The 25,363-nt window shown below is 57.8% G+C and overlaps 12 protein-coding genes across 12 annotated transcripts; 9 read left to right on the top strand and 3 right to left on the bottom strand.

The window, feature by feature from the left end:
• Window positions 1–159: 159 nt before the first annotated feature.
• Window positions 160–1,104, top strand: IUM83_18314 (putative integrase; the record flags this gene model as incomplete). Its single annotated transcript, XM_067943305.1, has 1 exon — window positions 160–1,104. The coding sequence occupies one exon, from the start codon at window positions 160–162 to the stop codon at window positions 1,102–1,104; it is 945 nt and encodes a 314-aa protein (XP_067784473.1).
• A 284-nt stretch (window positions 1,105–1,388) lies between these two features.
• Window positions 1,389–5,396, top strand: IUM83_18313 (Integrase catalytic core protein; the record flags this gene model as incomplete). The annotated part of the gene is made up of 3 exons (XM_067943304.1): window positions 1,389–2,708; window positions 2,788–3,113; window positions 3,227–5,396. The coding sequence occupies 3 exons, from the start codon at window positions 1,389–1,391 to the stop codon at window positions 5,394–5,396; spliced, it is 3,816 nt and encodes a 1,271-aa protein (XP_067784467.1).
• A 533-nt stretch (window positions 5,397–5,929) lies between these two features.
• IUM83_18312 (gag-pol polyprotein) lies at window positions 5,930–7,251 on the top strand (the record flags this gene model as incomplete). The annotated part of the gene is made up of 2 exons (XM_067943303.1): window positions 5,930–6,512; window positions 6,578–7,251. 2 exons carry the CDS (start codon window positions 5,930–5,932, stop codon window positions 7,249–7,251), a joined length of 1,257 nt encoding a protein of 418 aa, XP_067784468.1.
• Window positions 7,252–7,289: 38 nt separating this feature from the next.
• IUM83_18311 (retrovirus-related pol polyprotein from transposon tnt 1-94) lies at window positions 7,290–8,240 on the top strand (the record flags this gene model as incomplete). The annotated part of the gene is made up of 1 exon (XM_067943302.1): window positions 7,290–8,240. The coding sequence occupies one exon, from the start codon at window positions 7,290–7,292 to the stop codon at window positions 8,238–8,240; it is 951 nt and encodes a 316-aa protein (XP_067784511.1).
• A 93-nt stretch (window positions 8,241–8,333) lies between these two features.
• Window positions 8,334–9,560, top strand: IUM83_18310 (RxLR effector candidate protein; the record flags this gene model as incomplete). Its single annotated transcript, XM_067943301.1, has 2 exons — window positions 8,334–8,507; window positions 8,943–9,560. The coding sequence occupies 2 exons, from the start codon at window positions 8,334–8,336 to the stop codon at window positions 9,558–9,560; spliced, it is 792 nt and encodes a 263-aa protein (XP_067784469.1).
• Window positions 9,561–9,935: 375 nt separating this feature from the next.
• IUM83_18309 (gag-pol polyprotein) lies at window positions 9,936–13,065 on the top strand (the record flags this gene model as incomplete). Its single annotated transcript, XM_067943300.1, has 4 exons — window positions 9,936–10,518; window positions 10,584–11,018; window positions 11,088–12,550; window positions 12,628–13,065. 4 exons carry the CDS (start codon window positions 9,936–9,938, stop codon window positions 13,063–13,065), a joined length of 2,919 nt encoding a protein of 972 aa, XP_067784489.1.
• A 230-nt stretch (window positions 13,066–13,295) lies between these two features.
• Window positions 13,296–14,594, bottom strand: IUM83_18308 (Retrovirus-related Pol polyprotein from transposon TNT 1-94; the record flags this gene model as incomplete). The annotated part of the gene is made up of 1 exon (XM_067943299.1): window positions 13,296–14,594. The coding sequence occupies one exon, from the start codon at window positions 14,592–14,594 to the stop codon at window positions 13,296–13,298; it is 1,299 nt and encodes a 432-aa protein (XP_067784520.1).
• A 480-nt stretch (window positions 14,595–15,074) lies between these two features.
• IUM83_18307 (Gag-Pol polyprotein) lies at window positions 15,075–18,211 on the top strand (the record flags this gene model as incomplete). Its single annotated transcript, XM_067943298.1, has 2 exons — window positions 15,075–15,657; window positions 15,723–18,211. The coding sequence occupies 2 exons, from the start codon at window positions 15,075–15,077 to the stop codon at window positions 18,209–18,211; spliced, it is 3,072 nt and encodes a 1,023-aa protein (XP_067784519.1).
• Window positions 18,212–18,469: 258 nt separating this feature from the next.
• Window positions 18,470–19,393, bottom strand: IUM83_18306 (retrovirus-related gag-pol polyprotein; the record flags this gene model as incomplete). The annotated part of the gene is made up of 1 exon (XM_067943297.1): window positions 18,470–19,393. The coding sequence occupies one exon, from the start codon at window positions 19,391–19,393 to the stop codon at window positions 18,470–18,472; it is 924 nt and encodes a 307-aa protein (XP_067784518.1).
• A 49-nt stretch (window positions 19,394–19,442) lies between these two features.
• On the bottom strand, window positions 19,443–19,766 carry IUM83_18305 (reverse transcriptase; the record flags this gene model as incomplete). Its single annotated transcript, XM_067943296.1, has 1 exon — window positions 19,443–19,766. One exon carries the CDS (start codon window positions 19,764–19,766, stop codon window positions 19,443–19,445), a length of 324 nt encoding a protein of 107 aa, XP_067784517.1.
• A 536-nt stretch (window positions 19,767–20,302) lies between these two features.
• Window positions 20,303–20,752, top strand: IUM83_18304 (Copia proteinlike; the record flags this gene model as incomplete). The annotated part of the gene is made up of 1 exon (XM_067943295.1): window positions 20,303–20,752. The coding sequence occupies one exon, from the start codon at window positions 20,303–20,305 to the stop codon at window positions 20,750–20,752; it is 450 nt and encodes a 149-aa protein (XP_067784516.1).
• A 1,945-nt stretch (window positions 20,753–22,697) lies between these two features.
• On the top strand, window positions 22,698–25,079 carry IUM83_18303 (uncharacterized protein; the record flags this gene model as incomplete). The annotated part of the gene is made up of 1 exon (XM_067943294.1): window positions 22,698–25,079. One exon carries the CDS (start codon window positions 22,698–22,700, stop codon window positions 25,077–25,079), a length of 2,382 nt encoding a protein of 793 aa, XP_067784515.1.
• Window positions 25,080–25,363: the final 284 nt, after the last annotated feature.

The following is a 25,363-nucleotide window of genomic DNA, read 5'->3' as shown; positions in this document are numbered from 1 at the left end:
GCAGCCGTGCGTCCTATCAACTAGTGCGTCTAATCAACCATCATTCTACACTGCTCGTCCAATCAACCTACTCGTCTAATCAACGTGTGGTCGTATTGGACCGGTTCGGGTACCTCGGAACTGGTACAGTGTACCAAGGTTCAGTACCCTGCAACAAACCTGCTCTCGGTGCCGCAGATCAACCGAAGCGGACTGTTCAAGGTGGTGTTTGATGGTGCTGAAATGCACATCGCACAGAAGAAGTCGAAGAAAATCGTGGCTTCCGCGGACCTGATCGACGGCCTCTACTGGCTCCGAGTCCCAAGCTGCGCTGCGAATTCGGTGTCCAAGGCGTCGGTCAACGCGGTGGACCTTCATGCGCGTCTGGGTCACGCGCCGAATGACGTTCTTCGGAAGATGGTCTCAAGTGGCATGGTGACGGGTGCGAAAATGCCGACATCGTCCAAGAAGTCAAGCCAGTGTCGTGGGTGCCAACAAGGGAAAATGGTGCAAAAGCCCTTCCCGAGCAACCCGAACAAGCGCAAGTACAAGCCGTTCGAGTTCCTCCACTTCGACATCTGCGGGCCCATGGAAGAAGAGTCGCTGGGTGGCAGCCGCTACTTGCTGCTCATCACGGACGAAGCCAGCGGCTGCATGTCGGGATTCTGTCTGCGAGCCAGGTCGGAGAGTGAAGGCTGCTTGCGCCGATTCATCACCAAGGTGGAGAAGCAATTCGATGCCAGGGTGAAGTTCGTGCGTCATGACGGAGCCAAGGAGTTCGCGACCAATTCGCTCTTGGCGTACTACGAAGACCACGGCATCGAAGTGCAGCCCACGGTTCGGTATGCGCACCAAACGAACGCGACGGCTGAACGCGCCAACCGAACCATCGTGACCATCGGCCGCAGCATGCTTCACTACGCCGGGTTGGACAAGACGTTCTGGGCGGAAGCAGCGATGACGGCGATTTACATCAAGAATCGTCTGCCGTCACCCAAGTCGCCCGACAAAACTCCGTTCGAGATCGTCTACAAGTCCAAGCCCAACGTCAAGCACATGCGGATCTGTTGCAGGGTACTGAACCTTGGTACACTGTACCAGTTCCGAGGTACCCGAACCGGTTAACCGAACCGGTCCAATACGACCACACGTTGATTAGACGAGTAGGTTGATTGGACGAGCAGTGTAGAATGATGGTTGATTAGACGCACTAGTTGATAGGACGCACGGCTGCGTGTCTTTAGCACTAGCCTAGGGTGTAAGCTCCAACAATCCAATCACTTCTGAATTTTGATTCAACCCCCCAAGTGACCTTCCTCGCCTCGCCCCAAGCCTCGGCGGTGTCAACGACCAAGTGAACCAGTGCAAGATCCCAGTACGACCTTCTTCAGGTTATGAGCCCAAGCACCATGTCCTCTGTCCAAGACACCAAGATCTCCATCGACAAGTTCAACGGCGACAACTACGCCACGTGGAACCGCTACATGCGTGGCGTGTTCCTGACCAAGTCGGTGTGGAGCGTCGTGAACCGCGAGACGAAACCAAGCTTCGCGGACACGAGGGCCAAGGACGACTACGTCAAGTCGAGCAACATCGCGTTCGGCCTGATGTTGCTCCACATGGATGCTGACTACCATCATGTGGTCGACGACTGCGAGGAAGCGTGGGTGGCCTGGACGCGACTGCGTTCGCTCTACGGGGGGTCGCAGAAGGCTGGACGCATCTACCTGAAGCGCCAGCTCTTCAGCATGGAGATGGCAGAAGGCGGCAATGTGCTTCATCATTGCAATGAAGTCCTCAACATCAGCGCCAAGCTCAGCAACATCGGCGCCAAGATGGAGGATGAAGACGTGGCGATCTGCTTGCTCAGGAGTCTGCCCAAGAGTTTCGAGAACGTCGTTCTCAACTTGGAGATGAGCAACGCAGAGCTGCGCACTCAAGATGTGATCAAGGTGCTCACGAATGAGCACATCAAGCGGCAGGGCGAGAAGACGGCTCAGGTGAAGATTGAAGACGCTGCGAGGGCCTTCAATGCCGAGCGTGAAAGTCGCCACTGCACGTACTGCGGAAAATCGGGGCACGTCATGGAAAAGTGCTGGACCAAGCAGAAGGAAGAGAATCGAGGTGCACGACGTGGCCGGTCTGGTCGCGGTGCGAACAACGTCCAGTGGCGTGACGACAGCGATGACGACTGCGTCGCGTTCGCGGTCTCTATGGAGTGTGGAGTCTCCAGGACCAACAAGTTTCAAGGCTCATGGGCGATCGACAGTGGTGCCACGCACCACATCTGCAACGACAAGGCCAAGTTTGTCGACATCAAGGTGTGCGACGAAGGTGAACTCACGGTCGCCAACGGCAACACGGCCAAGATCATGGGAGTCGGGACGGTCATGCAGCGGGTCACTTTGCCCAACGGCAAGGAGCGCGACATCCGCATTCAAGATGCACTCTACGTCCCAAGCATGAACAAGAACCTGCTTTCGGTGCCGCAGATCAACCGAAGCGGACTGTTCAAGGTGGTGTTTGATGGTGCTGAAATGCACATCGCACAGAAGAAGTCGAAGAAAATCGTGGCTTCCGCGGACCTGATCGACGGCCTCTACTGGCTCCGAGTCCCAAGCTGCGCTGCGAATTCGGTGTCCAAGGCGTCGGTCAACGCGGTGGATCTTCATGCGCGTTTGGGTCACGCGCCGAATGACGTTCTTCGGAAGATGGTCTCAAGTGGCATGGTGACGGGTGCGAAAATGCCGACATCGTCCAAGAAGTCAAGCCAATGTCGTGGGTGCCAACAAGGAAAATGGTGCAAAGCCCTTCCCAAGCAACCCGAACAAGCGCAAGTACAAGCCGTTCGAGTTCCTCCACTTCGACATCTGCGGGCCCATGGAAGAAGAGTCGCTGGGTGGCAGCCGCTACTTGCTGCTCATCACGGACGAAGCCAGCGGCTGCATGTCGGGATTCTGTCTGCGAGCCAGGTCGGAGAGTGAAGGCTGCTTGCGCCGATTCATCACCAAGGTGGAGAAGCAATTCGATGCCAGGGTGAAGTTCGTGCGCCATGACGGAGCCAAGGAGTTCGCGACCAATTCGCTCTTGGCGTACTACGAAGACCACGGCATCGAAGTGCAGCCCACGGTTCGGTATGCGCACCAAACGAACGCGACGGCTGAACGCGCCAACCGAACCATCGTGACCATCGGCCGCAGCATGCTTCACTACGCTGGGTTGGACAAGACGTTCTGGGCGGAAGCAGCGATGACGGCGATTTACATCAAGAATCGTCTGCCGTCGCCCAAGTCGCCCGACAAAACCCGTTCGAGATCGTCTACAAGTCCAAGCCCAACGTCAAGCACATGCGGATCTTCGGGTGCAAAGCCTACGTTTTGACGCCGAAGGAGAAGCGACTCAAGTGGGACCCGAAAGCTCGTGAAGGAATTTTCATGGGTTACGAGGAGCGTTCCAAGGCGTATCGAGTTTATGACATCGAGGCGGGGCAGGTGGTCATCTCTCGCGATGTCACATTCGATGAGTCAAGCTTCGATGACTCCAAGGCTGCCGATGGTGAAGAAGTCAACCGACTTACCGACGTTTTCGACGACATGCAAGTCTCCGAGGACTCCGGCACAAGGGTGTTCACGCAGGCGGGGAAGCGCAAATCGCGTCCGGACAACCAAGATCGCGACAATGTTCGGCGTCCTCGTCGCAGTGCTGGACTCGAAGAAGCAAGTGCGCCTGGACGCTCGGTTGACGAAGACCAACGTGAATCTACGACGGCACAAGAAGAAAAATCGGAAGAAGACGATGAAGACGGCTCGACCCCACCCATGTTCTGGCGTGCAAGTGCGAATGCTGTGGAAGCAAGTGACAGCGCGGAGCCGAAGACGTTTCAAGAAGCTGTGAACGGACCAGACCAAGTCCAGTGGCGCAAGGCAATTCGCGCCGAACTCAAGTCAATGCGGCTGCGAGGTGTTTTCCGCGCCGCCAAACTGCCCAACAACCAGCGCGCAGTCGGTACCAAGTGGGTGTTCAAGATCAAGCGCAACGCGGACGGATCGATCGAGAAGTTCAAGGCTCGGCTCGTCGCGAAAGGCTTCGTGCAGAAGTATGGCATCGACTACACCGAGACGTTTTCGCCCGTGGTCAAGTACGTCACGCTGCGAATGATCATTGCGGTTGCCAAGTACTTCGGATGGCCGATGGACCAGCTCGACGTGGTGACTGCGTTCCTGTACGGCTTGATGAAGGAGAAGGTGTTCTGCAGCGTGCCTGAAGGCGTGGAACTGGACGACGGTTTCGACTGCGTGGAACTGCTCAAGGCGATTTACGGGCTCAAGCAAGCTTCGCGAGTTTGGAACGAGACCTTCGACGAGTATGTGCGCTCCATCGGTTTTCGCGTGTCAAGCTACGACCCATGCCTCTACATCAAGGTCGTCGACGGCGAATGCGTTCTGCTGCTGGTCTACGTGGACGACGTCTTGGTGACCGGAAGCTCGGCGGAAATGATCGCGGAAGTCAAGCGCCAACTCAAGTCGCGGTTCGAGATGACCGACAGTGGCAAGTGTTCCTTCATCCTCGGGATCGAGGTGGTCGACAACGCGGATGGCAGTGTTACGCTGAGCCAAGCTCGCTACATCAACGACATCCTGGAGCGCTTCGGCATGCAAGACTGCAAACCCGCTGCAAGCCCGGTCGACATCAGCATGAAGCTAGTTTCAAGCGACGCCATGACCAAGTTGGACGCGCCATTTCGCGAGGCTGTCGGTGCACTCATGCACTTGATGACATCGACTCGCCCGGACATTGCGTTCGCTGTCGGCTACGTGTCACGCTTCATGGAGAACCCGCAAGTCGAGCACTGGATTGCGGTCAAGCGCATCTTCCGCTACCTTCAAGGGACCAAGTCGCACGGAATCCGCTTCTCGCCGGGCAAGGACATCGACTTTCAAGGTTACTCGGATGCCGACTGGGCTGGTGATCTTAGTGATCGCAAGTCTACGTCGGGCTACCTGTTCCAAGTCGCCGGTGGACCGATCTCATGGGGTTCCAAGAAGCAGTCAAGTGTGTCGCTCTCGACAAGCGAGGCCGAGTACATCGCACTGAGTTTGGCGATTCAAGAAGGCAAGTGGGTGCACAAGCTGCTGTGCGAGATCCTGGTTGCTGCAGGCGGAGTCACGCCCGAGTTGAAGATTTTCGAAGACAACCAGTCGTGCATCAAGATGACCAAGAACCCCGTGAACCATGGCCGCGCCAAGCACATCGACATCAAGTACCATCACATCCGCGACGAAGTCAAGCGCGGCGAAGTGATCGTCGAGTACTGCGAGACTGCCACCATGCTGGCCGACATCATGACCAAGGGACTTGCCGGACCACGCCACAAGGACTTGACGGCTGCGCTCGGCGTTCACGCGTGTTCGCATTGAGGGGGCGTGTTGCAGGGTACTGAACCTTGGTACACTGTACCAGTTCCGAGGTACCCGAACCGGTTAACCGAACCGGTCCAATACGACCACACGTTGATTAGACGAGTAGGTTGATTGGACGAGCAGTGTAGAATGATGGTTGATTAGACGCACTAGTTGATAGGACGCACGGCCGCGTGTCTTTAGCACTAGCCTAGGGTGTAAGCTCCAACAATCCAATCACTTCTGAATTTCGATTCAACCCCCCAAGTGACCTTCCTCGCCTCGCCCCAAGCCTCGGCGGTGTCAACGACCAAGTGAACCAGTGCAAGATCCCAGTACGACCTTCTTCAGGACCTTCTATCCAGTTAGGAATCCAGTAGAGTGTATCCAGCAGGAATATCCAGTAGGCTTAGAGGTAGCACGCAGTTCGCGAACTAAGGACCTAAATCAATCACTTTGCATTCTGACATCAAGTGCTCAAACGACCTTTACTTTTGGTTATGAGCCCAAGCCCCGTTTTCCCTGCTGAAGACTCCGACTACGCTTTCGCCATGGACGCCGCCTCGACCACGACCTCTCGCATCAACAAGTTCGACGGAACCAACTTCCACACGTGGAAGTTCAAGATGGCGATGGTGCTCGAGGAACGAGACCTGTGGGAAGTGACAAGTGGAGAGATCAAGCTGGAGCACTGCGCCACTACGCTGGACCAAACGACGTTCAAGAGGAAGTCTCGCAAGGCGCTGGCGATCATCTGTCTCGCGATGGAAGATTCGCAGCTGCCGCTGGTCCGGTCGGCGAAGGATGCGTACGATGCATGGTCAAAACTGGAAGGACACTTCGAGAAGAAGAGTTTGGCCAACAAGCTCTTCCTTCGTCGACGTTTCTTCACGACGATGATGGCGGAAGGTGATGATGTGCTGGAGCACATCAACAAGATCAAGACTCTGGCGGAGCAGCTCGACGCAGTGGGCGCTCCGGTCAGCGAGGATGACTTGGTGATCACGCTTCTTGGGAGTCTCAGCGAGTCGTACCAGTTCCTCATCACGGCGTTGGAGTCGAGAGCCGACTCGCTGTCGTGGGAACTCGTGACGGCTCGGCTGCTGCATGAGGACATGAAGCGCAAGGAGCAAGGTGGCGGCGTCGACGGAGCCGCGCACGGTCAAGGCCAAGCGTTCATGACAAGCGACAACGGCAAGCGCAGGGACGGCAGGCGACCGCCAACAAGGCCAGCGCCTGCCACTACTGTGGGGAGCAAGGACATTGGATCGCCAAGTGTCCTGTGCGAATCCGCGAGAACGCGGAGCGGCAGAGGCCGCAGCGAGCGAACGTCGCGCAGAGTGAGGACGACTCTGGCGACTTCCTCTTCTCGGTTGGTGGTGGGAGCAACACCACCAAGTCGAATGAGGTGTGGCTGGTCGACTCGGGTGCGACGCAGCACATGACCAGTTCCAAGAAGTTCATGAGGAACTACAAGAAGATCTCGCCGGTGGACGTGCATCTCGCGGACGACGGTGTGGTGCAAGCGATCGGGAGAGGCGACATCGTGATGAAGATGCAGACCCCGCGCGGCGTCAAGAAGGGTGTGCTCACGAATGTGTGGCACATTCCCAAGTTGTCGCGCAACCTGTTCTCCGTCGGCAGATTCACCAAGGACGTCGGGCCTGTGACGTTCGAGAGCGACGGGTGCTTCACGGAGACGAAGGGTCTCAAGTGGAAGCTCGGCGCTCGCGAAGGCAAAGGGCTGTTCAAGCTGAGCATGACACCGGTGATGCCTGACGAGGCCAATGTGGCAAGCTCGAAGGATCGCAAGGGGACACCACGTCGTACCTCTGGCACCTTCGACTTGGTCACATTGGCCATGGCGGTCTAGACGCCATCGTCAAGAAGGGCTACGGCTCTGGCATCGACATGACGTCGGTGAAGCAGTGGGAGCTGTGCGACGGATGCTCACTCGGCAAACAAACGCGAGTGAGCTACATGAAGTCGTCTCCAAACCGTGCGAAGCAAGTGCTGGAAGTGGTTCACAGCGATGTGTGCGGCCCCATGCAGACGTCTACGTTTGGTGGCAAGCGCTACTTCGTCACGTTCATCGACGACAAGTCGCACTTCTGTGTGGTGTACTTGATGCGGAACAAGTCGGAGGTGGCCGCCAAGTTCGCTGAGTTCGTTGCGTTGGCTGAAACGCAGACCGGCAAGCGTGTGAAAACGCTCCGGAGCGACAACGGTGGCGAGTACACTTCGCGCGAGATGGCCAAGTTCTGCAGCGACCGTGGTATCGTGCAGAAGTTCACGCCGCCGTACACGCCACAGCTGAACGGCGTGGCGGAACGGATGAACCGGACGTTGGTGGAGTGTGCGCGCTGCATGTTGGAGCATGCCGGGTTGTCGAAGGGTTACTGGGGTGAAGCGGTGGTGACAGCCACGTTCCTCCGGAACCGGTGTCCGACACGCGCCATTAGCCACGACAAGTCGCCGCACCAAGTTTGGACGGGAAAGAAGCCACTGCTGGCGAACCTCAAGGTGTTTGGTTGCCACGCGTACGTGCTGGTCCCGAAGGCGAAGCGGTCCAAGTTTGACGCCCGGTCGGTGCGTTGCCGGTTCCTGGGGTACTCGGAGCACGAGAAAGCGTATCGGTTTGAAGAGATCGAGAGCGGTCGCGTGTTGGTGAGCCGCGACGCGCAGTTCATGGAAGACGTCTTCGACGGTGGGAGACGCAAGTATGCTACGAAGGAGGTGGTGATTGGTCTTCCAGATGAAGACGATGAAGATGCCACGGATGGAGAGACTCCGTCCGAATCGGATGAGGACGGCAGTGAGGATGAGGCTGCGCGGGATGAAGACTTCGAACCTGGCAGCTAGCGACACCCGCGGACGCAGTCACTAGACGAAGCCGTGGAGGTGCCGAGGGCCAAGCGATATGCGCCGCAGAATGGACGTTCGACGCTGGATGAGATGTCTGCGGCGGCCCAAGAGAGTCAAGATTTTGAGGCTGCGTACGTCGTGGATTCAGTGGGAGAGATGCCGACTACGTTCAAGTCGGCGATGGAATCCAGCGACGCAGCCAAGTGGAAGGAAGCATGCGACTCGGAGTATGACTCGCTGCTCAAGAACAAGACGTGGGAAGTGGTGCCACTGCCGAAGGGACGCAATCGGCAACAGATGGGTGTTTAGAAAAGGAAGGTCGTTTGAGCACTAGATGTCAGAATGCAAAGTGATTGATTTAGGTCCTTAGTTCGCGAACTGCTTGCTACCTCTAAGCCTACTGGATATTCCTGCTGGATACACTCTACTGGATTCCTAACTGGATAGAAGGTCTTCAGCCAATCAGCGAGTGCCACGTAGATGCCCATCCTGTACCCACAATCCTGTACCCACCCGTCCCATCATCAGCGTCCCGTAATCCTCGTCTCATCATCAGCGTCCCGCAATCCTCGTCCCATCATCAGCGTCCCGTAATCCTCGTCCCATCATCACACGAATGATGGCGGAACCACTGAGTGAAGGTCACACCGGTACCTTACTGGTACACCGCAGCTGGTCGAGGCGATCCCTTGACAACAGCAAGCCCTCAAGCGTGTGCTCCGGTATCTGCAAGCCACGCCCACGCATGGCATCGAGTTCTCGAAGGGTGACGGCTGCGGAGTTGTGTGTGGCTACTCGGACGCAGACTGGGCTGGTGACATCGAATCGAGAAGAAGTACAAGCGGCTACGCGTTCATGATGAACGGCGGGTGCATCAGCTGGAGGAGCAAGAAGCAGCGGACGGTGGCGCTGTCATCTACAGAGGCGGAGTACATGGCGCTGTCAGAGGCGACGCAGGAGGCGGTGTGGCTCAAGGTGTTTCTGCGCGAGCTCGGCGAAATGGCAAGCGATGAAGCAATCAAGATCTACGAGGACAACCAAGGCTCCATCGCGTTGGCCAAGAACCCGGAGTTCCACAAGCGCACCAAGCACATCGACATTCGCTACCACTTCGTGCGTGAGAAGGTGGAAGACGGTCAGGTGGTGTTGGAGTACTGCTCGACAAAGGACATGCTGGCCGACCTCATGACGAAGGCGATCACTTCCGTGCAGTTCGAAGTTCTGCGACACAAGCTGGGGATCCAAGGTGCAGCCGACGTCGAGTCGCGTGGGAGTGTTGTCAAGGGATCGCCTCGACCAGCTGCGGTGTACCAGTAAGGTACCGGTGTGACCTTCACTCAGTGGTGCCGCCATCATTCGTGTGATGATGGGACGAGGATTACGGGACGCTGATGATGGGACGAGGATTACAGGACGCTGATGATGGGACGCGTGGGTACAAGATTGTGGGTACAGGATGGGCATCTACGTGGCACTCGCTGATTGGCTGAAGGACCTTCTATCCAGTTAGGAATCCAGTAGAGTGTATCCAGCAGGAATATCCAGTAGGCTTAGAGGTAGCACGCAGTTCGCGAACTAAGGACCTAAATCAATCACTTTGCATTCTGACATCAAGCGCTCAAACGACCTTTACTTTTGGTTATGAGCCCAAGCCCCGTTTTCCCTGCTGAAGACTCCGACTACGCTTTCGCCATGGACGCCGCCTCGACCACGACCTCTCGCATCAACAAGTTCGACGGAACCAACTTCCACACGTGGAAGTTCAAGATGGCGATGGTGCTCGAGGAACGAGACCTGTGGGAAGTGACAAGTGGAGAGATCAAGCTGGAGCACTGCGCCACTACGCTGGACCAAACGACGTTCAAGAGGAAGTCTCGCAAGGCGCTGGCGATCATCTGTCTCGCGATGGAAGATTCGCAGCTGCCGCTGGTCCGGTCGGCGAAGGATGCGTACGATGCATGGTCAAAACTGGAAGGACACTTCGAGAAGAAGAGTTTGGCCAACAAGCTCTTCCTTCGTCGACGTTTCTTCACGACGATGATGGCGGAAGGTGATGATGTGCTGGAGCACATCAACAAGATCAAGACTCTGGCGGAGCAGCTCGACGCAGTGGGCGCTCCGGTCAGCGAGGATGACTTGGTGATCACGCTTCTTGGGAGTCTCAGCGAGTCGTACCAGTTCCTCATCACGGCGTTGGAGTCGAGAGCCGACTCGCTGTCGTGGGAACTCGTGACGGCTCGGCTGCTGCATGAGGACATGAAGCGCAAGGAGCAAGGTGGCGGCGTCGACGGAGCCGCGCACGGTCAAGGCCAAGCGTTCATGACAAGCGACAACGGCAAGCGCAGGGACGGCAGGCGACCGCCAACAAGGCCAGCGCCTGCCACTACTGTGGGGAGCAAGGACATTGGATCGCCAAGTGTCCTGTGCGAATCCGCGAGAACGCGGAGCGGCAGAGGCCGCAGCGAGCGAACGTCGCGCAGAGTGAGGACGACTCTGGCGACTTCCTCTTCTCGGTTGGTGGTGGGAGCAACACCACCAAGTCGAATGAGGTGTGGCTGGTCGACTCGGGTGCGACGCAGCACATGACCAGTTCCAAGAAGTTCATGAGGAACTACAAGAAGATCTCGCCGGTGGACGTGCATCTCGCGGACGACGGTGTGGTGCAAGCGATCGGGAGAGGCGACATCGTGATGAAGATGCAGACCCCGCGCGGCGTCAAGAAGGGTGTGCTCACGAATGTGGCACATTCCCAAGTTGTCGCGCAACCTGTTCTCCGTCGGCAGATTCACCAAGGACGTCGGGCCTGTGACGTTTGAGAGCGACGGGTGCTTCACGGAGACGAAGGGTCTCGGAAGCTCGGCGCTCGCGAAGGCAAAGGGCTGTTCAAGCTGAGCATGACACCGGTGATGCCTGACGAGGCCAATGTGGCAAGCTCGAAGGATCGCAAAGGGGACACCACGTCGTACCTCTGGCACCTTCGACTTGGTCACATTGGCCATGGCGGTCTAGACGCCATCGTCAAGAAGGGCTACGGCTCTGGCATCGACATGACGTCGGTGAAGCAGTGGGAGCTGTGCGACGGATGCTCACTCGGCAAGCAAACGCGAGTGAGCTACATGAAGTCGTCTCCAAACCGTGCGAAGCAAGTGCTGGAAGTGGTTCACAGCGACGTGTGCGGCCCCATGCAGACGTCTACGTTTGGTGGCAAGCGCTACTTCGTCACGTTCATCGACGACAAGTCGCACTTCTGTGTGGTGTACTTGATGCGGAACAAGTCGGAGGTGGCCGCCAAGTTCGCTGAGTTCGTTGCGTTGGCTGAAACGCAGACCGGCAAGCGTGTGAAAACGCTCCGGAGCGACAACGGTGGCGAGTACACTTCGCGCGAGATGGCCAAGTTCTGCAGCGACCGTGGTATCGTGCAGAAGTTCACGCCGCCGTACACGCCACAGCTGAACGGCGTGGCGGAACGGATGAACCGGACGTTGGTGGAGTGTGCGCGCTGCATGTTGGAGCATGCCGGGTTGTCGAAGGGTTACTGGGGTGAAGCGGTGGTGACAGCCACGTTCCTCCGGAACCGGTGTCCGACACGCGCCATTAGCCACGACAAGTCGCCGCACCAAGTTTGGACGGGAAAGAAGCCACTGCTGGCGAACCTCAAGGTGTTTGGTTGCCACGCGTACGTGCTGGTCCCGAAGGCGAAGCGGTCCAAGTTTGACGCCCGGTCGGTGCGTTGCCGGTTCCTGGGGTACTCGGAGCACGAGAAAGCGTATCGGTTTGAAGAGATCGAGAGCGGTCGCGTGTTGGTGAGCCGCGACGCGCAGTTCATGGAAGACGTCTTCGACGGTGGGAGACGCAAGTATGCTACGAAGGAGGTGGTGATTGGTCTTCCAGATGAAGACGATGAAGATGCCACGGATGAAGAGACTCCGTCCGAATCGGATGAGGACGGCAGTGAGGATGAGGCTGCGCGGGATGAAGACTTCGAACCCGGCAGCAAGCGACACCCGCGGACGCAGTCACTAGAAGAAGCCGTGGAGGTGCCGAGGGCCAAGCGATATGCGCCGCAGAATGGACGTTCGACGCTGGATGAGATGTCTGCGGCGGCCCAAGAGAGTCAAGATTTTGAGGCTGCGTACGTCGTGGATTCAGTGGGAGAGATGCCGACTACGTTCAAGTCGGCGATGGAATCCAGCGACGCAGCCAAGTGGAAGGAAGCATGCGACTCGGAGTACGACTCGCTGCTCAAGAACAAGACGTGGGAAGTGGTGCCACTGCCGAAGGGACGCAAGGCCATCGGCAACAGATGGGTGTTTCGCGTGAAGGAGAACCAGGCTGGAGAGGTCGAACGGTTCAAGGCGCGTCTGGTGGCCAAGGGTTCTCGCAGAAGTACGGCATCGACTACGACGAGACCTTCGCTCCAGTGGCCAAGTTCACGTCGATCCGGGCCGTGCTGAGTTTGGCCGCCAAGTATGGTCTCAAGCTGCATCAGATGGATGTGAAGACGGCGTTCCTGAATGGCGGCTTGGACGAAGAGATCTACATGGTGCAACCGGACGGCTACGTCGATGAAGACCACCCGGACTACGTGTGCAAGCTGAAGCAGTCATTGTACGGGTTGAAGCAGTCGCCGCGCATGTGGAACAAGACCATCGACGAGTTCATGCTGAAGCTGGGGTTCACCAAGTGCGAGTCCGACCATTGCGTCTACGTGAAACGCGACGGACACAGCATGATCTTCGTGGTCATCTACGTGGACGACCTAAAAGGAAGGTCGTTTGAGCACTTGATGTCAGAATGCAAAGTGATTGATTTAGGTCCTTAGTTCGCGAAATGCTTGCTACCTCTAAGCCTACTGGATATTCCTGCTGGATACACTCTACTGGATTCCTAACTGGATAGAAGGTCCTTCAGCCAATCAGCGAGTGCCACGTAGATGCCCATCCTGTACCCACAATCTTGTACCCACGCGTCCCATCATCAGCGTCCCGTAATCCTCGTCCCATCATCACACGAATGATGGCAGCACCACTGAGTGACGGTCACACCGGTACCTTACTGGTACACCGCAGCTGGTCGAGGCGATCCCTTGACAACACTCCCACGCGACTCGACGTCGGCTGCACCTTGGATCCCCAGCTTGTGTCGCAGAACTTCGAACTGCACAGAAGTGATCGCCTTCGTCATGATGTCGGCCAGCATGTCCTTCGTCGAGCAGTACTCCAACACCACCTGACCGTCTTCCACCTTCTCACGCACGAAGTGGTAGCGAATGTCGATGTGCTTGGTGCGCTTGTGGAACTCCGGGTTCTTGGCCAACGCGATGGAGCCTTGGTTGTCCTCGTAGATCTTGATTGCTTCATCGCTTGCCATTTCGCCGAGCTCGCGCAGAAACACCTTGAGCCACACCGCCTCCTGCGTCGCCTCTGACAGCGCCATGTACTCCGCCTCTGTAGATGACAGCGCCACCGTCCGCTGCTTCTTGCTCCTCCAGCTGATGCACCCGCCGTTCATCATGAACGCGTAGCCGCTTGTACTTCTTCTCGATTCGATGTCACCAGCCCAGTCTGCGTCCAAGTAGCCACACACAACTCCGCAGCCGTCACCCTTTGAGAACTCGATGCCATGCGTGGGCGTGGCTTGCAGATACCGGAGCACACGCTTGAGGGCTTGCCAGTGTGTGGGACACGGGTCGGCGGCGAACTGACTCAGCACGCCTACTGCAGCAGCCAGGTCCGGACGCGTCGCCACCATCAGGTACATCAACGCGCCGACAGCACTCCGATACGGCACGTTCTTCATCGTGTCTTCGTGCTTGCAGCCACCCTCGCACATGTTCTTGGTCAACTTAAGTCCTGGATCCTGCGGCGTCTTCACGGGTTTGCTGTCCTGCATGCCGAACTTGCTCAGGATCGACTTGAGAAACTTGGTCTGCCGCATCGTCACCTTGCCGGACTCCAAGTCGTTCTTGATCTCCATGCCGAGGAAGTACGTAAGCTCGCCGAGGTCTGTCATTTCGAACCGTTTGCTGAGTGCACGCTTGGTCGACTCCATCAGCTCGTCGTCGTTGCTGGCCAGGATCAGGTCGTCCACGTAGATGACCACGAAGATCATGCTGTGTCCGTCGCGTTTCACGTAGACGCAATGGTCGGACTCGCACTTGGTGAACCCCAGCTTCAGCATGAACTCGTCGATGGTCTTGTTCCACATGCGCGGCGACTGCTTCAACCCGTACAATGACTGCTTCAGCTTGCACTCGTAGTCCGGGTGGTCTTCATCGACGTAGCCGTCCGGTTGCACCATGTAGATCTCTTCGTCCAAGCCGCCATTCAGGAACGCCGTCTTCACATCCATCTGATGCAGCTTGAGACCATACTTGGCGGCCAAACTCAGCACGGCCCGGATCGACGTGAACTTTGTTGTCAAGGGATCGCCTCGACCGGCTGCGGTGTACCAGTAAGGTACCGGTGTGACCTTCACTCAGTGGTGCCGCCATCATTCGTGTGATGATGGGACGAGGATTACGGGACGCTGATGATGGGACGAGGATTACAGGACGCTGATGATGGGACGCGTGGGTACAGGATTGTGGGTACAGGATGGGCATCTACGTGGCACTCGCTGATTGGCTGAAGGACCTTCTATCCAGTTAGGAATCCAGTAGAGTGTATCCAGCAGGAATATCCAGTAGGCTTAGAGGTAGCAAGCAGTTCGCGAACTAAGGACCTAAATCAATCACTTTGCATTCTGACATCTAGTGCTCAAACGACCTTCCTTTTGGTTATGAGCCCAAGCCCCGTTTTCCCTGCTGAAGACTCCGACTACGCTTTCGCCATGGACGCCGCCTCGACCACGACCTCTCGCATCAACAAGTTCGACGGAACCAACTTCCACACGTGGAAGTTCAAGATGGCGATGGTGCTCGAGGAACGAGACCTGTGGGAAGTGACAAGTGGAGAGATCAAGCTGGAGCACTGCGCCACTACGCTGGACCAAACGACGTTCAAGAGGAAGTCTCGCAAGGCGCTGGCGATCATCTGTCTCGCGATGGAAGATCTGCAGCTGCCGCTGGTCCGGTCGGCGAAGGATGCGTACGATGCATGGTCAAAACTGGAAGGACACTTCGAGAAGAAGAGTTTGGCCAACAAGCTCTTCCTTCGTCGACGTTTCTTCACGACGATGATGGCGGAAGGTGATGATGTGCTGGAGCACATCAACAAGATCAAGACTCTGGCGGAGCAGCTCGACGCAGTGGGCGCTCCGGTCAGCGAGGATGACTTGGTGATCACGCTTCTTGGGAGTCTCAGCGAGTCGTACCAGTTCCTCATCACGGCGTTGGAGTCGAGAGCCGACTCGCTGTCGTGGGAACTCGTGACGGCTCGGCTGCTGCATGAGGACATGAAGCGCAAGGAGCAAGGTGGCGGCGTCGACGGAGCCGCGCACGGTCAAGGCCAAGCGTTCATGACAAGCGACAACGGCAAGCGCAGGGACGGCAGGCGACCGCCAACAAGGCCAGCGCCTGCCACTACTGTGGGGAGCAAGGACATTGGATCGCCAAGTGTCCTGTGCGAATCCGCGAGAACGCGGAGCGGCAGAGGCCGCAGCGAGCGAACGTCGCGCAGAGTGAGGACGACTCTGGCGACTTCCTCTTCTCGGTTGGTGGTGGGAGCAACACCACCAAGTCGAATGAGGTGTGGCTGGTCGACTCGGGTGCGACGCAGCACATGACCAGTTCCAAGAAGTTCATGAGGAACTACAAGAAGATCTCGCCGGTGGACGTGCATCTCGCGGACGACGGTGTGGTGCAAGCGATCGGGAGAGGCGACATCGTGATGAAGATGCAGACCCCGCGCGGCGTCAAGAAGGGTGTGCTCACGAATGTGTGGCACATTCCCAAGTTGTCGCGCAACCTGTTCTCCGTCGGCAGATTCACCAAGGACGTCGGGCCTGTGACGTTCGAGAGCGACGGGTGCTTCACGGAGACGAAGGGTCTCAAGTGGAAGCTCGGCGCTCGCGAAGGCAAAGGGCTGTTCAAGCTGAGCATGACACCGGTGATGCCTGACGAGGCCAATGTGGCAAGCTCGAAGGATCGCAAAGGGGACACCACGTCGTACCTCTGGCACCTTCGACTTGGTCACATTGGCCATGGCGGTCTAGACGCCATCGTCAAGAAGGGCTACGGCTCTGGCATCGACATGACGTCGGTGAAGCAGTGGGAGCTGTGCGACGGATGCTCACTCGGCAAGCAAACGCGAGTGAGCTACATGAAGTCGTCTCCAAACCGTGCGAAGCAAGTGCTGGAAGTGGTTCACAGCGATGTGTGCGGCCCCATGCAGACGTCTACGTTTGGTGGCAAGCGCTACTTCGTCACGTTCATCGACGACAAGTCGCACTTCTGTGTGGTGTACTTGATGCGGAACAAGTCGGAGGTGGCCGCCAAGTTCGCTGAGTTCGTTGCGTTGGCTGAAACGCAGACCGGCAAGCGTGTGAAAACGCTCCGGAGCGACAACGGTGGCGAGTACACTTCGCGCGAGATGGCCAAGTTCTGCAGCGACCGTGGTATCGTGCAGAAGTTCACGCCGCCGTACACGCCACAGCTGAACGGCGTGGCGGAACGGATGAACCGGACGTTGGTGGAGTGTGCGCGCTGCATGTTGGAGCATGCCGGGTTGTCGAAGGGTTACTGGGGTGAAGCGGTGGTGACAGCCACGTTCCTCCGGAACCGGTGTCCGACACGCGCCATTAGCCACGACAAGTCGCCGCACCAAGTTTGGACGGGAAAGAAGCCACTGCTGGCGAACCTCAAGGTGTTTGGTTGCCACGCGTACGTGCTGGTCCCGAAGGCGAAGCGGTCCAAGTTTGACGCCCGGTCGGTGCGTTGCCGGTTCCTGGGGTACTCGGAGCACGAGAAAGCGTATCGGTTTGAAGAGATCGAGAGCGGTCGCGTGTTGGTGAGCCGCGACGCGCAGTTCATGGAAGACGTCTTCGACGGTGGGAGACGCAAGTATGCTACGAAGGAGGTGGTGATTGGTCTTCCAGATGAAGACGATGAAGATGCCACGGATGAAGAGACTCCGTCCGAATCGGATGAGGACGGCAGTGAGGATGAGGCTGCGCGGGATGAAGACTTCGAACCCGGCAGCAAGCGACACCCGCGGACGCAGTCACTAGAAGAAGCCGTGGAGGTGCCGAGGGCCAAGCGATATGCGCCGCAGAATGGACGTTCGACGCTGGATGAGATGTCTGCGGCGGCCCAAGAGAGTCAAGATTTTGAGGCTGCGTACGTCGTGGATTCAGTGGGAGAGATGCCGACTACGTTCAAGTCGGCGATGGAATCCAGCGACGCAGCCAAGTGGAAGGAAGCATGCGACTCGGAGTACGACTCGCTGCTCAAGAACAAGACGTGGGAAGTGGTGCCACTGCCGAAGGGACGCAAGGCCATCGGCAACAGATGGGTGTTTCGCGTGAAGGAGAACCAGGCTGGAGAGGTCGAACGGTTCAAGGCGCGTCTGGTGGCCAAGGGGTTCTCGCAGAAGTACGGCATCGACTACGACGAGACCTTCGCTCCAGTGGCCAAGTTCACGTCGATCCGGGCCGTGCTGAGTTTGGCCGCCAAGTATGGTCTCAAGCTGCATCAGATGGATGTGAAGACGGCGTTCCTGAATGGCGGCTTGGACGAAGAGATCTACATGGTGCAACCGGACGGCTACGTCGATGAAGACCACCCGGACTACGTGTGCAAGCTGAAGCAGTCATTGTACGGGTTGAAGCAGTCGCCGCGCATGTGGAACAAGACCATCGACGAGTTCATGCTGAAGCTGGGGTTCACCAAGTGCGAGTCCGACCATTGCGTCTACGTGAAACGCGACGGACACAGCATGATCTTCGTGGTCATCTACGTGGACGACCTAAAAGGAAGGTCGTTTGAGCACTTGATGTCAGAATGCAAAGTGATTGATTTAGGTCCTTAGTTCGCGAAATGCTTGCTACCTCTAAGCCTACTGGATATTCCTGCTGGATACACTCTACTGGATTCCTAACTGGATAGAAGGTCCTTCAGCCAATCAGCGAGTGCCACGTAGATGCCCATCCTGTACCCACAATCTTGTACCCACGCGTCCCATCATCAGCGTCCCGTAATCCTCGTCCCATCATCAGCGTCCCGTAATCCTCGTCCCATCATCACACGAATGATGGCGGCACCACTGAGTGACGGTCACACCGGTACCTTACTGGTACACCGCAGCTGGTCGAGGCGATCCCTTGACAACACTCCCACGCGACTCGACGTCGGCTGCACCTTGGATCCCCAGCTTGTGTCGCAGAACTTCGAACTGCACAGAAGTGATCGCCTTCGTCATGATGTCGGCCAGCATGTCCTTCGTCGAGCAGTACTCCAACACCACCTGACCGTCTTCCACCTTCTCACGCACGAAGTGGTAGCGAATGTCGATGTGCTTGGTGCGCTTGTGGAACTCCGGGTTCTTGGCCAACGCGATGGAGCCTTGGTTGTCCTCGTAGATCTTGATTGCTTCATCGCTTGCCATTTCGCCGAGCTCGCGCAGAAACACCTTGAGCCAGACCGCCTCCTGCGTCGCCTCTGACAGCGCCATGTACTCCGCCTCTGTAGATGACAGCGCCACCGTCCGCTGCTTCTTGCTCCTCCAGCTGATGCACCCGCCGTTCATCATGAACGCGTAGCCGCTTGTACTTCTTCTCGATTCGATGTCACCAGCCCAGTCTGCGTCCGAGTAGCCACACACAACTCCGCAGCCGTCACCCTTCGAGAACTCGATGCCATGCGTGGGCGTGGCTTGCAGATACCGGAGCACACGCTTGAGGGCTTGCCAGTGTGTGGGACACGGGTCGGCGGCGAACTGACTCAGCACGCCTACTGCAGCAGCCAGGTCCGGACGCGTCGCCACCATCAGGTACATCAACGCGCCGACAGCACTCCGATACGGCACGTTCTTCATCGTGTCTTCGTGCTTGCAGCCACCCTCGCACATGTTCTTGGTCAACTTAAGTCCTGGATCCTGCGGCGTCTTCACGGGTTTGCTGTCCTGCATGCCGAACTTGCTCAGGATCGACTTGAGAAACTTGGTCTGCCGCATCGTCACCTTGCCGGACTCCAAGTCGTTCTTGATCTCCATGCCGAGGAAGTACGTAAGCTCGCCGAGGTCTGTCATTTCGAACCGTTTGCTAAGTGCGCTTGGTCGACTCCATCAGCTCGTCGTCGTTGCTGGCCAGGATCAGGTCGTCCACGTAGATGACCACGAAGATCATGCTGTGTCCGTCGCGTTTCACGTAGACGCAATGGTCGGACTCGCACTTGGTGAACCCCAGCTTCAGCATGAACTCGTCGATGGTCTTGTTCCACATGCGCGGCGACTGCTTCAACCCGTACAATGACTGCTTCAGCTTGCACTCGTAGTCCGGGTGGTCTTCATCGACGTAGCCGTCCGGTTGCACCATGTAGATCTCTTCGTCCAAGCCGCCATTCAGGAACGCCGTCTTCACATCCATCTGATGCAGCTTGAGACCATACTTGGCGGCCAAACTCAGCACGGCCCGGATCGACGTGAACTTTGTTGTCAAGGGATCGCCTCGACCGGCTGCGGTGTACCAGTAAGGTACCGGTGTGACCTTCACTCAGTGGTGCTGCCATCATTCGTGTGATGATGGGACGAGGATTACGGGACGCTGATGATGGGACGAGGATTACGGGACGCTGATGATGGGACGAGGATTACGGGACGCTGATGATGGGACGAGGATTACAGGACGCTGATGATGGGACGCGTGGGTACAGGATTGTGGGTACAGGATGGGCATCTACGTGGCACTCGCTGATTGGCTGAAGGACCTTCTATCCAGTTAGGAATCCAGTAGAGTGTATCCAGCAGGAATATCCAGTAGGCTTAGAGGTAGCAAGCAGTTCGCGAACTAAGGACCTAAATCAATCACTTTGCATTCTGACATCTAGTGCTCAAACGACCTTCCTTTTGGTTATGAGCCCAAGCCCCGTTTTCCCTGCTGAAGACTTCGACTACGCTTTCGCCATGGACGCCGCCTCGACCACGACCTCTCGCATCAACAAGTTCGACGGAACCAACTTCCACACGTGGAAGTTCAAGATGGCGATGGTGCTCGAGGAACGAGACCTGTGGGAAGTGACAAGTGGAGAGATCAAGCTGGAGCACTGCGCCACTACGCTGGACCAAACGACGTTCAAGAGGAAGTCTCGCAAGGCGCTGGCGATCATCTGTCTCGCGATGGAAGATTCGCAACTGCCGCTGGTCCGGTCGGCGAAGGATGCGTACGATGCATGGTCAAAACTGGAAGGACACTTCGAGAAGAAGAGTTTGGCCAACAAGCTCTTCCTTCGTCGACGTTTCTTCACGACGATGATGGCGGAAGGTGATGATGTGCTGGAGCACATCAACAAGATCAAGACTCTGGCGGAGCAGCTCGACGCAGTGGGCGCTCCGGTCAGCGAGATGACTTGGTGATCACGCTTCTTGGGAGTCTCAGCGAGTCGTACCAGTTCCTCATCACGGCGTTGGAGTCGAGAGCCGACTCGCTGTCGTGGGAACTCGTGACGGCTCGGCTGCTGCATGAGGACATGAAGCGCAAGGAGCAAGGTGGCGGCGTCGACGGAGCCGCGCACGGTCAAGGCCAAGCGTTCATGACAAGCGACAACGGCAAGCGCAGGGACGGCAGGCGACCGCCAACAAGGCCAGCGCCTGCCACTACTGTGGGGAGCAAGGACATTGGATCGCCAAGTGTCCTGTGCGAATCCGCGAGAACGCGGAGCGGCAGAGGCCGCAGCGAGCGAACGTCGCGCAGAGTGAGGACGACTCTGGCGACTTCCTCTTCTCGGTTGGTGGTGGGAGTGTGGTGTAGGAAACATCACTTTTGTGGAGCACCCAAGTGGATCAGTGTACCAAATCCGCCTAATAGCGGAATCGACGGTACTACTCGGCTGGATGGTACACTGCCAGTCCGCCGAGTTCGCCGAGCTCGCAGTACCGAGACGGCCAGGAAAGCAGCACCGACGGTACTACTCGGCTGGATGGTACACTGTGCCAGTCCGCCGAGTTCGCCGAGCTCGCAGTACCGAGACGGCCAGGAAAGCAGCACCGACGGTACTACTCGGCTGGATGGTACACTGTGCCAGTCCGCCGAGTTCGCCGAGCTCGCAGTACCGAGACGGCCAGGAAAGCAGCACCGACGGTACTACTCGGCTGGATGGTACACTGTGCCAGTCCGCCGAGTTCGCCGAGCTCGCAGTACCGAGACGGCCAGGAAAGCAGCACCGACGGTACTACTCGGCTGGATGGTACACTGTGCCAGTCCGCCGAGCTCGCCGAGCTCGCAGGCTTCACGAGCGCACCGCGGCCGACTGAGTGGGAATCAAGAGCACCGGAGACCAAGGACGGGTGGCGCTACGCAAGGAGAAGACGCAAGTACAGCGGGCCGAGTGCGGGGACGCTAGGAGACGCTCCGCCGAGTTCAAGGCAGTTTCCAGGCCTTGAGCTCGGCTAAACAGAGCCGCCGGCCGCCCAAACGACACGGTGCACGGCCAGAAGGCGCACAAGAGGACCAAGCGTGAGCCCGGCGAGCTCAGCAGCACTCAGCCGAGTCGGCGAGACCTCCCCGTCGAGCTCGCCGGGTTATCCGGACAACTTATCCGGCTCCGCCGAGTTCGAAGCGTCGCTGAGAGGGTGAAGGGTCGGCCGAGATCCGAAACCACTCCATTTCACTTGATATTTGTATAGGACCTTAGGAATAGTGGAGGCGCCCTTTCAGGGCGCCCAGGAGACTTAAGAACAAACAGAGCAGAATTTTCTAGGCCCACAACACGTGCACACTTTCCGGTAAGTCCCTGCACGGGGTCGGATTATGCCTGCCGTCGGTACCCGAGAGGCATAGCTTGTAGGGTACTCGACTGGCAGCGCCAAGAGATTAGGTCGGCCCGGGATTGGGCGTTGGGTGCTCGCCAAGTGCGAAGGAAAAGTCTCGCTAGCTCAGCGAGCCGGTACGCCGGACAGCCCGGGTGCCGTTACTCTTCAAGTCGGGTTGCTTCTGCCCCGGCGGCCTGTAAAAGCGCTAGCGCGCCGCCGTCCATCCTTTGGTGGAGGGCACAGGAGCTTGTGAACGGAGTCCGCTAGCTCGGCGGATCTCCGGAAGAGTGGACCTTGGTTGGCAGGTGTCGGCGAGAGGCGAGACACCCGCTGTCCCGGTTGGGCCGAACCGCGAGGGGACAACCCCTGCGCAGGCCAACAAGCGCCGACCTAACTCGGCGATTGTTGTGGTTTGTGCTGGAGATCCACATCTGACGATATTTGTGTGTTCTACAACACCACAACTGGTGCCGCGACCCGGGACCAGGGGTGAGCTTGTGTTTCGAAGGTACCAGCTAACCAAGGTTTGAGAAGAGCAAGGAGAGAGAAGATGGTCAAGGGAATTGTAACGCCGAGCCTGGCGACGGCCAGAGCTAACTCGGCGGAGCTAACCAACTCGACGGACTCGACGGCGGCGATAGTTATGGACGCGACGGCGGAAGTGACGCGTTCCGTCTCGTTCGACGATGAGGAGGCCCGAGACCATGGAAGTGATGATGAGGAAGAGTTGGAGATGAAGGCCGAGTATGACGCGGTGAAGTCGACAGCGGAACTGCTCGACGAAGTCGAGGAGTTGTCGCTACTAGTTGGGCGCATGGGAAACCCGCGCCCAGTTCAGCGAAACTTAACCGCTGAGCTCGGCGATGATGCGGACGATGATGATGACGACGTTGCTCCAGGGGACCGTCCGCCCCTAATACCACGAGCGACGAAGAATGCGGATACGCCGAGTGCGAACAAGGTTTTGGCTCGACTCGGCGAAGAGATGAAGACGCAGAGTGATTGGATGGTGATGTTTGGGCCGGTGGCGATGGCCCAAGCGAAGTGGCCTGTGCTGGGGGCGGAGCTGGCCCAGCCAGTGAACAGCACCGATGCCAACCAGTTGGCGGAGGACACCATGCTGCTTCTGAAAGCAATGGGGTATCGGTGCACGAGCCGACCCAGCAGCTTGATGCTGGACGGATGGACCCCAAGGCGAGCCTCGCTGGAGTTGATGCGGTGGAAACGGCGACTGAGATGGGCGTTCGGGCTCGAACATCCGGTGGGACCTCGGCAATCGATCGCAAAAGAAACCGCCGAGCCCCAGCAACTCGGCGAAGACCCCAGCAGGATTCCGTTGCCGAAGACGCCGAAGGCGAAGAAAGGTCAGCGTGAGGTGTTCCGGGCGACGGAAGGGACCCCGTACTTTGAAGATTCCCACATGAAGACTCCTGTGAGAGAGAGGTCGAGTGGGGGTCGGTACGCCGAGTTCTACGACGCGGCGGACGAAGCAGAACTCGGCGGAGACGACGACGATGAAGAAAGTGACTACCAAGACTCGGCGGAAGACTCGGCGAAGGCGGTAATCAAGCGACTGAGCTTCGACGACACCGACATCGACAGGACCCAGTACTTGGAAGTGCGTACTCATGCTTCGCTGGACAAGATCGCCGAGTTCGAAGGGAAGCGTTACCGCTCTGAAGACTCGCTCCAGTGGTTGAAGCGGTTCATCTACAAGATGAAAGGCACGAGGATGGCCCAAGATGCCTGGTGCGAGCCGTTCTCGCTGAGGTTGGGGCGAGCGGCGAAAGGATGGTACCGCCAGCTGCCGAAGAAGACTCAGCGGAAGTGGAGCCTTCTCAGCGAGGCATTCCTGGACTACTACTGTTCGCAGTTCGACCAGTCAGCGCGTACGCGCTACCACTCAGCTCGATGCAAGGAGAACGAACCTGTGTGCGACTTCCTGATGCGCTTGAACGGATACGCGAAGTCGGCCAAGATCCAGTATGAGTCTAAAGGACCTGACGCCGCTGATCACGTCGAGCACTTCTTGCTGAATTGTGGAGACGACGACATCATGGACCTGCTCTATCCGCAGCAACTCGACGACATCAAGAAAGTTGAGAAGATTATCAACCAGAAGATCCTGGGGGAAAAGCGGAAGAAGCAGCGGGACCGGCTCGTGGGGGCATACAGTCGAGATGGGAAGCGGTCTGAGTCGACTCGGCGGAGGTCACTCCGCCGAGACGACCGGCGTGACGAACGTCGAGATGACCGACGCGGAGATCGCCGAGATGACCGACGTGGAGATCGCCGAGATGACCGACGCGGAAATCGCCGAGATGATCGGCGAGATTATCGCCGAGACGACCGGCGACAGCGCCGAGATGAGGGCCGGGACCTCCGACTTGCAGCAGCTGCAGTGCTGGAGGATGATCCGTACGAGGTGGCGGACCGGCGACGCATGGCTCGGTACGATTCCGAGAGCGACCGCAGTGATGACAGCTATCATAGCTGTTCGGACTCGGCGGGCGACTCGGAAGAAGACTACCTAGAGGCTGGGAACGTGAGCGATCGCGATCGTTGGTCTGGCGATCGCAACAACTCGGCGAAGACACCGAGGGGTGATGTTCGCCGAGTTCCGCCCGGAGCAACTGAGCGAACTGGGCGGCCCGCCGAGCGCCGAGACTATGATGGGCGTCGTGACTCCCGTGAGCGCCCACCGTACGGCCCTTGTGCCGCCTGTGGTGGAGCCAACCACTCCGTCCACTTCTGCCGTCGGCGATGCAAGTTCTGCAAGCAAGTTCATGATGCAGGGCAATGTGAAGTGTTCCAACGCTATGAGAAGCTTGCCTCGTTTGTCAAGGCAAACGTTGACAAGTCCAAGGTGCCGGATGATCTACAAGACCTCTATACGCCGAGTGCTTTAAACTCGGCGGCCCGCCAACACTGACTGGGTTGGACACTACCGGGCTGCCACAGTCCGCCGAGTCGGCAGTAGAAGCGAACTTTGTGTTTGCTTTCGTCGGCGAAGCAAAATGGCCCGAAGAACGGAGTGAGGATAGTGATGGTGCAAGTGAAAACGACGGTAATGGCAGTGAGCTCGACGGATCGGATGAAGAACGCCGAGCGATAGTGAATAGTGCAGTGGTGACTCGGCGGACGAGAGAGTCGGTGACGACCCCGAAGGTGATGAAGTTGCTCCCTGGAGAAAAATTGGGGTGGTGGTCGTCCCAG

Source organism: Phytophthora cinnamomi (genome assembly GCF_018691715.1).
Source record: "Phytophthora cinnamomi strain GKB4 chromosome Unknown Contig90, whole genome shotgun sequence".
Taxonomy (NCBI): domain Eukaryota; phylum Oomycota; class Peronosporomycetes; order Peronosporales; family Peronosporaceae; genus Phytophthora; species Phytophthora cinnamomi.
This window is presented reverse-complemented; position numbering and strand designations above follow the sequence as displayed.